This window comes from Symphalangus syndactylus, chromosome 17, assembly GCF_028878055.3.
Source record: "Symphalangus syndactylus isolate Jambi chromosome 17, NHGRI_mSymSyn1-v2.1_pri, whole genome shotgun sequence".
Classification (NCBI taxonomy): Eukaryota; Metazoa; Chordata; class Mammalia; order Primates; family Hylobatidae; genus Symphalangus; species Symphalangus syndactylus.
Genome location: NC_072439.2, coordinates 18069125 through 18082160, shown reverse-complemented (window position 1 = coordinate 18082160; position 13036 = coordinate 18069125). Strand labels below are relative to the sequence as shown.

The 13036-nt window shown below is 40.1% G+C and overlaps 1 protein-coding gene across 1 annotated transcript in view; it reads left to right on the top strand.

Annotated features, from left to right (window-relative positions):
• Positions 1–10049, top strand: part of LOC129466044 (zinc finger protein 224) — an 87008-nt gene extending 76959 nt beyond the window's left edge. The window contains exons 5-7 of the mRNA XM_055248922.2: positions 717–843; positions 1049–1141; positions 6326–10049. Of these exons, the coding sequence (XP_055104897.1) occupies positions 717–843; positions 1049–1141; positions 6326–8214 (2109 nt within the window). The 3' untranslated portion in view covers positions 8215–10049. The remainder of the gene's footprint in view (positions 1–716; positions 844–1048; positions 1142–6325) is intronic.
• Positions 10050–13036: the final 2987 nt, after the last annotated feature.

The following is a 13036-nucleotide window of genomic DNA, read 5'->3' as shown; positions in this document are numbered from 1 at the left end:
GTCTGTGCTACACACTTTTCCCCAGTACCATATGTATATTCCACTGTTTAATTATTTAAAAACTATATCATGTGACAATCATTATACAGAGAGGAAAGTAATACATTCAGGCCAACTTGTCCAAGGTCACATGACTGGGAAGGGACAGAGCCTTATATACATGCTCTGAGGCACGCTGGCTGCAGATCATGACATTCAATGTTGCGATTAATATATGTAGTTTTTGCCTTGAGAGTACAGAGGACTCACTACATAACTACTCACACGTGTTATCATGAACTTGTCAGTTTGGCAAATGTTGAAGAAAAACAATATCCAGCGTTCGAGTTTGAGAGAGGAAGACAATGGGCATTATCAAACAAAGTCAAGACTGAATTGCTAAATGTTGCTGAGGGTGATTGTCAAGATTTATCAAAACATATATATGTATAGCCCAGGATGCCACATTTAGAGTCCTAGAGGGTTACTTACAAGGAGACTCAATGATTGCACGAAGTAAAAATACAGGAGGTCTTTTTCATCATTGCGTTTCTGGTGGAACTCAGGAAAATCAGTCATTGTCAGGATACAGACAGAATGAGTAGGAAATCTATGAGTTGACCTATGTCTCTCAAGATCCAAAACAACTTCCCACCCCTCCTCTGTCTGCTCAGTGCCACGCCTCTCCCAGGAATCTTTGGTGATGAGGTTGAGGTTGCATATGTTTGATGCTGTAGGAGGCAATGACCTTCAAGGATGTGGCTGTGGTCTTCACTGAGGAAGAGCTGGGGCTGCTGGACCTTGCTCAGAGGAAGCTGTACCAAGATGTGATGCTGGAGAACTTCAGGAACCTGCTCTCAGTGGGTGAGGACAGGCACCCTTTGTAACAGAAAGTCAGGCCCCAGAAGTGGCTTTGTATCCTAGGGTACAAAGTTTCAAGTCTTAATTAGTGACTTGAACCTATGGTTCAAGTTTGAGTGTGCAGTGAGAACCTAAATTTCTAGTAAATTTTACCTTGATATTACCTAGAATGTGTTGGGATTAAGCATGTAAGTTTGCCTGTTTGCAGGACATCAAGCATTCCACAGGGATACTTTCCACTTCCTAAGGGAAGAAAAGATTTGGATGATGAAGACAGCAACCCAAAGGGAAGGGAATTCAGGTAAGAACCAAGCAACTATGAATCCCCTGTATGTCTCTTCCACCTGTTTTACTTCTGTCCATGCTCAAATCCATTGCCCTGGCCTAAATGGCCAAACCTCTTTCTTGGATTATTGACAACCATCTTACACCTGGTGGCCCTGCTGCCCACCTTCCCATCCTGACATCTGTTCTCATAGCAGCCAAAGTGATCCTTAGGAAATGTAAGTCAGATTGCCATTCCTCAGCTCAAAAGCCTGTTTGGCTTATTTTTATTAAAGTTACAACCTCTTTAATTGACTTTTAGAGACCCTGTGATCTGCTCCTCATCCCCTCCCTGCCCCCTCTGTAACTACATCTCCTGTCCTCTCCTTCTTGCTTTGTCTTTACCAGCCACTTTATTCTCCCTGCTGTTTCGCTGTCCTCCCAAGGACACTGTGTTGCCTTTTGCTGGTACCCAGTGACCACAGACTGAGCAGACTGAGCGACAAACATTTATTATTTTTGTGTTCTGTAGGGATGAAGTCTGATACATCTCACTGGGCAATTATCAAGTTGTCTGTAGGGCTTCATGTTTTCTGGATGCTCTTGGAGAGAAGCCTTTACTTTGGTTTATCAGTGTCTAGGCACTGTCCACACTCCTTGGCTCTTGCTTCCCTTCCTCCGTCTTCAAAGGCAGCAACTTGCATCCCCATAGTCACGCTCCCTCTGCCACTCTTCTTATGCCTTCCTCTTTCACCTTTTGGGTCCCTTGTAATTGTTTCGATCACTCCTGGATAATCCAGGATGATCTTTCTGTTCTCTGGTTAACTGACTAGCAACCTTAATTGCATCTACAACCTCTATTCCCCTGCTGTATAACAACATGATCATAGGTCCTGGGGACTGGATGTGGACATCTTTTAGGAACCATTATTCTGTCTCTACAGAAGCTTCTGTCTCAGCCCTTACTTTCTCATCTCAGTCACTGGGATACTCTGTCACCTCAAAACCTTCTGGCATCTCCTTCAGTTATTCAAGTTTCTTTTCAGTTTTAAAGTCATGAGAGAAGCCATCCCAAACCACTCTCTTTATAATTCCATTCTATTTTGATTCTTCTTGTGCTCTGTTGTACCAAGTCTCATATACTTGTTTATCTGTCACTTCTACATGCTGGACTGTAATGTCTAAGGAATTTTAACTCTTCATGGCTGTATTTTCAGTGCCTAGAATAGTCCTGGTACATGGCAGGTTTCCAAATTTTTGTTAACCTGATATATGAGCTAATGAATGGGGTGACTTCACTGTCTCCTGGAATTATGGAGAGAGCTAATAAGTGAAACACAAACTACGGTGAAAGAGAGATATTGCAGAACATGTTTTTTGTCTTCCAATGGCCATGTATTTAATTACAACATTCTTAGATTCCGTTATTTGATTGCATTGTGTGTTTACAGTGGAACCACATCCCATGGAAACTTCTAAGCATTCTTTTTATTACCATACTGAGCTATATGCCTTCCATGTGACTTATCCTGGAGCTTTTCATAGGAAGCATATTCATTTCTGGAAAGAAATCATTTTTGAATGAGCATTCTGATATCTACTAGTGAGACAGCTCTTCTACAAGGGGAAAAATTTCTCCATTTTGTGATGTGTCAGATAATAACCAACTTCCCAGCTAGCTTTCCTTTGACAGATTTACCCATCTGCAGCCCATTTGCCTTTCCAAAGTCTGCATGCACGTCACTGACCCCAGGTTTCTCCTTCTCCTGGATGGGGAAGAATGAGGAAGAGAGCAACACAATTCACGCAGCTGAACATTGCCTATATTTCTGGTCATCTTTGTTCAAAAATATGTATATTTCTGCATCTTCATTGTATACAGATTTAATTGTTAAAAACATAAAAGAATATAGATTTTACAACATAATTTTTTCTTTATTTTTTAGAGATCTAGTGCTCTATTTTCAACTTTATAACTTGGAAGGAATCAGGAAACTGCCCTCTCAAAATATCAACATCCTGAAAGAGACTCTCTCTTCTCCCCCAAAACCTCTTAAGTAACAGGGTGTTAAATATATCCATATTCCAGTGTGTACCATTGGGTACACATTTACCTATTACTGTTTTTCCAAGATTCAACCTTGGAAGTTAACTTTCCATTTGACTGACTTAATTTAGGACTTGGTAATATCCTGACCAAAGTTTTCAACATTTTTATGAGTGTGAGTCATAGTAAGAAACACATCTTTCACCATAACCAGGACAAACATTTTTCATGCATGTAGATGTCTATGGGTTACTTCAGTAGGCATTTCATGAAATGATACCTTTCTTGCTTGTCATGAAGATGTGATCATTTCTTTTCTAGTTCTTTTTTTCTAAACGCTCATTAGAAGGTTTTCAATTTATTTTACATCTCACTTTCTGTCTATATTCTTCCATTTGGAAATAAGTATAAAGGAGTATTTATATCATATATTTTCTGCCCTCTTTTTTCTTCCTTTTTGTTTTTTTGAGACAGGGTCTCACTCCGTCACCCATGCTGGAAAGCATTGGCATGATCTCAGCTCACAGCAACCTCTGCCTCCTGGGTTCACATGATTCTCATACCTCAGCCTCCCACGTAGCTGGGATTATAGGCATGCACCACCACACCTGGCTAATTTTTGCATTTTTAGTAGAGACAGGGTTTCACCATGTTAATCAGGCTGGTCACCAACTCCTGGGCTCAAGTGATCTGCCCGCCTTGGCCTCTCAAAGTGCTGAGATTACAGACGTGAGCCACTGTGCCTAGCGTCTGCTCTTTTTTTTTTTTAAATGAGAGTCTAATATCCCCACATGGAACCAACCAGGGCGTGACCCCTCAGGCATTCTTTTTATCCCAAGTGTTCTCACCACCTTTCATTGTCTCATCAGGAGCATCACCCTTTGTATACTCCTGTCAGGTCCAACCTTTCAGATTCCCATCAAAACAGGTTGTCTGTTTCTTACCTATTTCAGTTAACCAAATTATTGTTCACATCTACAGAAAAGTAAAATTAAAGATACATGTTATGTAAAATTCTTGTGTAGGAATATTATGAATATGTAGATATAAACACTCCTAGGCCTTTGATGTTATTGTGAAGAATTTAACTGGCTACACAGTTTAGAGCAAGAGTTTACAGAAGATCGCTCTCACTTCACAACAACTGCAAGTGTGGGGATTTCCCAAAACTACCTTCACGTTCAGTAATTACCTAGAAAGATAAGCAAAACTCACTGAATGCTTTTATACTAAAAGTTACGGATATTTACAGGGTAGAGATGCACATTACCTTTCACCAAGAGAAAAATAAGAAACAGTTCTGGGAAGTACCAAATGAGGATCTTGTATTGTATTCTCCCGATAAAAGTAGGATGCGTTACATTCCCAGAATTAAGGTGTGACATAGAGTACAGAGAATCAGGGAAGCTCACCTGAGTTCTGGTGTTTTTTTTTGTTTTTGTTTTTTTTGAGATGGAGTCTTGCTCTGTCGCCCAGGCTGGAGTGCAGTGGGGCGATCTCAGCTCACTGCAAGCTCTGCCTCCCGGGTTCATGCCATTCTCCTGCCTCAGCATCCCAAGTAGCTGGGACTACAGACACCTGCCACCATGCCCGGCTAATTTTTTTGTATTTTTAGTAGAGACGGGGTTTCACCATGTTAGCCAGGATGGTCTTGATCTCCTGACCTTGTGATCCACCCGCCTAGGCCTCCAAAAGTGCTGGGATTACAGACGTGAGCCACTGCGCCCACCGAGCCCTGGTTTTACGAGTAATTTTTGAGGCTCCATTACATAGCCATTATTTGTTGATTGATTCCCATGTGGCTAGGCAGCCTCCTGGGCCACTGATTCCATGTAACCTAAAGCCCCACCTTAAATCACATTGCTTTTTGTGACATGGGGGCACCAACCCCCAAAGGCGTGGCCAGCCACAACCCCAAATCATATTGTTTCACTTTCCAGTGACCTAGTTTTACTCTCAAGCAAACAAAGACACTCTCCTCAGGCATAAACTCCTAGTCATTACCTCTCAGATCCTGAGGAAAACATCCAGACCTCATTTTGAGTAAGGTTAATATCTTTACTTTGTAAGCATACACAGTATAAACACAAATGTACCAAGTATTGATTATATTTTCTTTAAAGTTCGTTTTGATGCATATTTTATTATATACATAATTTATTAGTTTCATAATTTACCATGCAAGATTTTAGACTGATTAGGAAATTCACTAGGAAGACTAGCAGGTATAATATTTGTATCATATTAATTTTATTATTGTCTTTTATTTTTATTTTATTAAAAATTTTATTTCCGTAGTCTTTTATTTTTATTTTATTAAAATATATAGTGGTTTTTGGTTACATGGATGAATTGTCTAATGGTGAAGTCTGAGATTTTAGTGTACCCATCACCTGAGTAGTGTACATTGTACCCAACTTGTAGCTTTTTATCCCTTACCCTACCTTCCACCCTCCCCATTTTGAGTCTCCATAGTCCATTATATCACTCTGTATGCCTTTGCATACCCATAGCTTAACTCCCACTTATAAGTGAAAACACGGTATTTGGTTTTCCATTCCTGAGTTACTTCACTTAGAATAACGGCCTCCAGCTCCATCCAAGTTGCTGCAAAAGACATTATTTCATTTTTTATGGCTGAATAGTATTCCATGGTGAATATATACCATATTTTCTTTATCCACTCATTGGTTGATGGGCACTTAGGTTGGTTCCATTATCTTTGAAATTGTGAATTGTGCTGTAATAAATAATAGGCATGCAGGTGTCCTTTTGATGTAATGACTTCTTTTCCTTTGGGTAGACAGTAGTGGGATTGCTGGATCAAATAGTAGATCCACTTTTAGTTCTTTAGAGAATCTCTATACTGTTTTTCATAGAGGTTGTACTAATTTACATTCACACCAGCAGTGTATAAGCATTTCTTTTCACCACACCCATGTCAACATCTGTTGTTTTTCGTAAGTCTTTTATTTCTACCAAGTATTTTATATATAATACTTGGTTTAGTTCGAAATTGGCCTCATCCAAACCGAAGATTATGGTGCACTTGAAAAATACAAACTGAATGTTGTCTATACTCATGAGAGTTTCATGCCATGGCCTAAGTGAAATTTTGATAACACCGAACAAAGGCTTTACTTGTCCTCATCTTTTAATTCTGTATTCTGATAGGAGACAAGATCCAAACTGAGATGGAGACTGTTTCAGAAGCAGGAACACATCAAGAGTGGTCCTGCCAGCAAATCTGGGAAAAAATTGCAAGCGATTTAACCAGGTCTCAAGACTTGGTGATAAATAGCTCTCAGTTCTCCAAAGAAGGTGATTTCCCTTGCCAAACTGGGGAAGGACTATCTGTAATTCACACAAGACAGAAATCTTCCCAGGGCAATGGATATAAACAGTCCTTCAGTGATGTCTCCCTCTTTGATTTTCATCAACAATTACACTCAGGAGAGAAGTCTCATACATGTGATGAGTGTGGAAAAAGCTTTTGTTACATCTCAGCCCTTCGTATTCATCAGAGAGTCCACATGGGAGAGAAATGCTATAAGTGTGATGTGTGTGGTAAGGAATTCAGTCAGAGCTCACATCTGCAGACTCATCACAGAGTCCACACTGGAGAGAAACTATTCAAATGTGTGGAATGTGGGAAAGGCTTCAGTCGTAGATCAGCACTTAATGTTCATTGCAAATTACACACGGGAGAGAAACCTTATAATTGTGAGGAATGTGGGAAGGCCTTCATTCACGATTCCCAGCTTCAAGAACATCAGAGAATCCATACTGGGGAGAAGCCATTCAAATGTGATATATGTGGTAAGAGCTTCTGTGGTAGATCAAGACTTAATAGGCATTCCATGGTTCACACAGGAGAGAAACCATTCCGATGTGATACATGTGGTAAGAGCTTTCGTCAGAGATCAGCACTCAATAGTCATCGCATGATCCACACAGGAGAGAAACCATACAAATGTGAGGAGTGTGGAAAAGGCTTTATTTGTAGGCGAGATCTTTATACGCATCATATGGTCCACACGGGAGAGAAGCCATATAATTGTAAAGAGTGTGGGAAGAGCTTCAGATGGGCCTCGTGTCTTTTAAAACATCAGCGAGTCCACAGTGGAGAAAAACCATTCAAATGTGAAGAATGTGGGAAAGGATTTTACACAAATTCACAATGCTATTCCCACCAGAGATCCCATAGTGGGGAAAAACCATACAAATGTGTGGAGTGTGGGAAAGGCTACAAAAGGAGGTTGGATCTTGACTTTCACCAGCGCGTCCATACAGGAGAGAAACTGTACAATTGTAAGGAATGTGGGAAGAGCTTTAGTCGGGCCCCGTGTCTTTTGAAACATGAGAGACTCCACAGTGGAGAAAAACCATTCCAATGTGAAGAGTGTGGGAAGAGGTTTACTCAAAATTCACATCTTCATTCCCATCAGAGAGTCCACACTGGAGAAAAGCCATACAAATGTGCGAAGTGTGGAAAGGGCTACAATAGTAAGTTTAATCTTGATATGCACCAGAAGGTCCACACAGGAGAGAGACCGTACAATTGTAAAGAATGTGGGAAGAGTTTTGGCTGGGCCTCGTGTCTTTTGAAACATCAGAGACTGCACAGTGGAGAAAAACCATTCAAATGTGAAGAGTGTGGGAAAAGATTTACCCAGAATTCACAGCTTCATTCTCATCAAAGAGTGCACACTGGAGAAAAGCCATACAAATGTGATGAGTGTGGGAAGGGCTTCAGCTGGTCCTCAACTCGTCTGACCCATCAGAGACGCCACAGCAGAGAAACACCTCTCAAATGTGAGGAGCATGGGAAGAACATTGTACAGAATTCATTCTCTAAAGTGCAAGAAAAAGTTCACAGTCTAGAAAAGCCATACAAATGTGAGGACTGTGGGAAGGGCTACAACAGGTGCTTGAATCTTGATAAGCATCAGAGGGTCCACATGGGAGAGAAAACATGGAAGTGTAGGGAGTGCGATATGTGCTTTAGTCAGGCCTCAAGTCTTCAACTTCATCAGAATGTTCATATTGGAGAAAAACCTTAGTGATGTGATGGTGCAATAAAGTCTTCACTCAGTCTTCATGAATGCAATCTCATCTGAAAGTTCAGAAAGGAGAGGAACATTAAAATATGAGGCACATAGTAAGCACTTCCCTTTGAGTACTTTATCTCTGAATCCATGCTGGTGATAAATTTCACCCATTCTTGGAAGAGGGAAAACATTTGTTTAAGATAACATCAGTGCTTCAGCCATAGCTCAGCATGCCCCAGTAGTCTCAGGACCACCATAATGAAGAATCCTTGTAAATGGTGTAATAAAGCTTCATTCAGAAGTTTGATAATTACAGTTATCATTCAGGAGACAGGCCTTAGAGTAAGAGTTCATGAAATTTACCAGACTCTAATGGTGGACGTGCCAAAATTGATGTCCACTAGAATGTAAGCTACATGTGTCTTTCTTTGCTGCCAAATCGTCACAGCCTTAACATTGATTAGCACTTTGTATATGTTCAGTACTTGTTTGTTAAATCAGTGAAAAGATAAAACATATGTATGGGTTTGGATACAATTTTGTGTATCCAAAAAGGGAAGCCTGCAAAAAATAATTCTGGGAAACATGAGTTGAAATGCAGAGTAAACTCAGTACTGCAATCCATAGCAATATTTTGCATATTATTATTTTTTCCTTTTTTTCTTGATCAGATTTATCATATTCATTGAATATTATTTTATTGCACTTGGCTCCTGGCTTCCCCCCATCATGTATTCTGAAGTCAGATTATTTGTGGCTCTATCAAATGTTCATTGCTTGTATACAGTATAAATTGAACTATCTTTTGTAGTTTTTCTCACAGTATAGACTGAAAAGGTTTGGTTAATTTTGCAATAACAGACCACTGCATATTTCACAATTAAGTGTTTTCAACAGTATTAAGGCAAGATTTACAGTAACACTTTTAAAGTGCCAGATGTACATTGACAGAAATTTTCTTTTTTCTTTTTTGAGACGGAGTCTCGCTCTGTCGCCCAGGCTGGAGTGCAGTGGCCAATCTCGGCTCACTGCGAGCTCCGCCTCCCGGGTTCACGCCATTCTCCTGCCTCAGCCTCTCTGAGTAGCTGGGACTACAGGCGCCCACCACAGTGCTCGGCTAATTTTTTGTATTTTTAGTAGAGACGAGGTTTCACCGTGGTCTCGATCTCCTGACCTCGTGATCTGCCCGCCTCAGCCTCCCAAAGTGCTGGGATTACAAGCGTGAGCCACCGCGCCCGGCCTGAGAGAAATTTTCTTAGTCAATCCTAGATTGATCATGATTTCTGATTTCTATGCAGGCCTTGGTATGGTTGCCTTTTAATTGCTGTACAATTTCTTTTTTTTTTTTAACTTCTCTGGTATAAAATATTCTAAATTTGAAGGACAGCTTTTGTCAACCTTCTTATCCAATATTTTTCCACCAACACTATGAAACAGGAAGAGAAACTTAATGGAGTTTGGTAATTTCATCAAATATATTAATTATTGGTGGCAGGAGTAACATTTAAATCCTCCTCTTTATTGCTGGCAGTAAAAATATGTCTTTTGGAGAGCAGAACATGTCAGAATGTATAAGGTGCAACTGTTTGATATGAAAACCATAGGATAGGAAATTATGCCTATGACACTAAAACTCCAAAAAGTAGAAGACCACATTGATGATGTCACTTCATTTTAAAATGGAAAAACAAGTGTTCAAGAACAGGAATTTGTGTGAATTGCATTTATTCCTATAATAATATGAAATCAATGAGACGATGACATAGACACAATAACAAAAGGAGAAAAACAATGTGGCTTTTTTTAGCCTTCATAACCTAATCAAATAAATATCTTTGTGTCTTTTATGTTCTTTTGAGTGTTTACATACTGTGTAAATGAATATTTTTACTGATCTTTGCTGGCAATGAGTATTTGCACGCATTTTTCCATTTTATACTTCCATGCATTTTTAATATTTTTTATGCCATGATCTTTTAAACAACTAGCCTTTGTGTGAATTAAGAGTGCAAACTCACTCATTACCATGGTGGGGACACCAGTGTTCATGAAGGATCTGCCTCCATGACCAAGCACCTTCCAATAGTCCCCACCTCTAACACTGGAGGTCATATTTCAACATGAGATTTGGAGGGGATACATATTCAAACTATTGTCAGATGCTAATTCATCAGGTATACACCATAGTAATGTCTTAAGTGTGTTAAGTTAAAGTGATATATTTTCTAAGGTATAGAACAAATAGGGCTTATTACCCCCCCTACAATCAAAGAAAATGTCACAATGCTTAGTGTGCCATTTTTGATACTGGATGCAACTTATTGTTTCGATTGTGCAACTCTGACTTTTATGAGTGACCCAAAAACTTTGTGACTTGTCCCAGACAAGAGAAGTTTGTGTAATATGTCTCAGCTTCCACGTAAGCTTCTCTGCCACTAAAACCCTATGATCCTGGAGGTCCAAAAGTGTTTGAAATGTCCGTTTGAAGCCTATGGCTGGCCCTAATTGGAGAATCAAAATTCAGATGCTTAGTATTTTGAAGCAAATCTCTGCCATCCTCTGCATATACTTACTCTCCTCTGGAGAAGAAGCTTTTCATTTTGCTAGGGTGTTTTTTTTGTTTTTTTGTTTTTTTTTTTGAGATGAGTCTTGCTCTGTGGCCCAAGCTAGAGTGCAGTGGTGCAATCTCGGCTCACTGCAACCTCTGCCTCCCGGGTTCAAGTGATTCTCCTGCCTCAGCCTCCCAAGTAGCTAGGATTACAGGCGCCCACCACTGCGCCCAGCTGATTTTTGTATTTTTAGTAGAGATGGGGTTTCACCATCTTGGCCAGGCTGGTCTCAAACTCCTGACCTCGTGATCCACCCGCCTTGGCCTCCCAAAGTGCTAGGATTACAGGCGTGAGCCACCACGCCCGGCCACTAGGGGTCTTAAAAGGGACAGAACACTTGACCACAGACCACCAAATTAACATGTGACTTATGCTTTCCATCATGAATTGGGTGTTGACCCCTTCAACTCTTTAAGTTACATTTGCAGATTAGTATTCCATTTGGAAGTGGTATATATGAGATTGTGTTTGTACAGGCTCTGAAGCCACAGGTAAGTGCATCTAATATTCACCTCCCTACTCTTGCTATATTATCTTCAGAATGAGTGAATATAAAGAGAAGTCATCTGAAATTATTGTGTCTCAGCAGCAGAAAGAAGTGGAATACATGGTTGGATGCTGTGGCTCATGCTTGTAATCCCAGCATTTTGGGAGGCCGAGGCGGGCGAATCACCTGAGGTTGAGAGTTTGAGACCAGCCTGACCAATATGGAGAGACCCCGTCTCTACTAAAAATACAAAATTAGCCGGGTGTGGTGGTGCATGCTTGTAATCCCAGCTATGCTGGAGGCTGAGGCAGGAGAATCGCTTGAACGCGGGGGGCGAAACTCCGTCTCAAAAAAACAAAAACAAAAACAAAAAACCTGAAAGCTGGTAATGAAACAAATAAGTGTACACGAACATTCGTAGCAACACTGCTCACTACAGCCAAAAGGTGAAAAGAAGCCAAATGTGCATCAATGTATGAATGGAGAAACAAATTGTAGTATAAACATAAAATACTACTCATCTATGAAAAGGAATGAAGTACTGATAGGTGGTATGATGTGAATCACATTAAAAATATTATGCTAAACAAAGGGAGTTAGAAACAAAAGGTTCTATTCATTTTTATGATTTGTCCAAAATAGGTAATAGAAAAGAGAGAAAGATTAATGTTTCCCCAGGAATGGGATTATGGACAACAGTAGTGATTGCTTAGTGGGCATGGGGTTTTCTTTGGGTGATGAAAATGTTTTGGAATTCAAGAGGTGGTGGTTTCACAATGAAGCAGCTACGTTGTCTGAGATTTAAACCCGGGGTTCTTCGTTAAGCGCCAGGAAAATTTAGGACAGGGACACACAAGAGGAGTTTAGCAGCGGAGGTTTAATAGGGAGAAGAGAAAGAGAAACAGGTTCCTCTATAGAGGAAGAGGTCTCCGAGCGGAAAAGGGTTGGCTGGCAGTGAATGTGCTGAGTTTTACAGACCAGTTTGAGGAGGCAGTTTCTGATTTACATAGGGGTCATAGATTGGTTCGATCAGTTATGACATTTACATAGTGCGTGGGGAAGTCTGGTCTCCCCACTCTAATCTTCTTATGCAAATAGGCTTCCCGGTTGATTAGCCCATCTTGTCAGCTTCTTACTGTGCACGTGGCTGACAAAGAGAAGGGAAGATGGAGCCGCCATCTTGAACATGATTGGCACAACTGCTGGTATCTATGTCTGCGGCAGCTCTATTTTACAGGCTGCTGTTCCTTAGGAAGGGAAATAATTTGGGGCTGCTTTTCATTAAAAAGAAATGCCTTACCGAGGGCTCCCATACGCTATCTGCCTAAGTGATTGCTTCTTAACTCCTATATATCAACAACACTGTATTTGTACTAGATGCCATTGCCATTGAATTATGTGCCTTAAAATAACTTTGTTTTGTGAATTACACCTCAAAAATGTTTTTTAAATAATAAAACGACTACGTTAAAAACGTTTTGCATAGCAAAAAACAAGTCAAAGGAGAAAAGCTTTTTGGTTGAGCAATATTTGATACAATGTTAATATGAATATGTAAATAATACTTAATGGAGGGAAAAAGACTAAACACTCAATAGAAATGTGGGCAAACTATTTAACCAATTCACAAATACTATAATAATGGCAACGGAAAATATGCAAGGATGTTCCACTTTATTTACAAAAGAACAAATACAAATTAAAACTACATTTAGATACCATTTCTTACCATTAGATT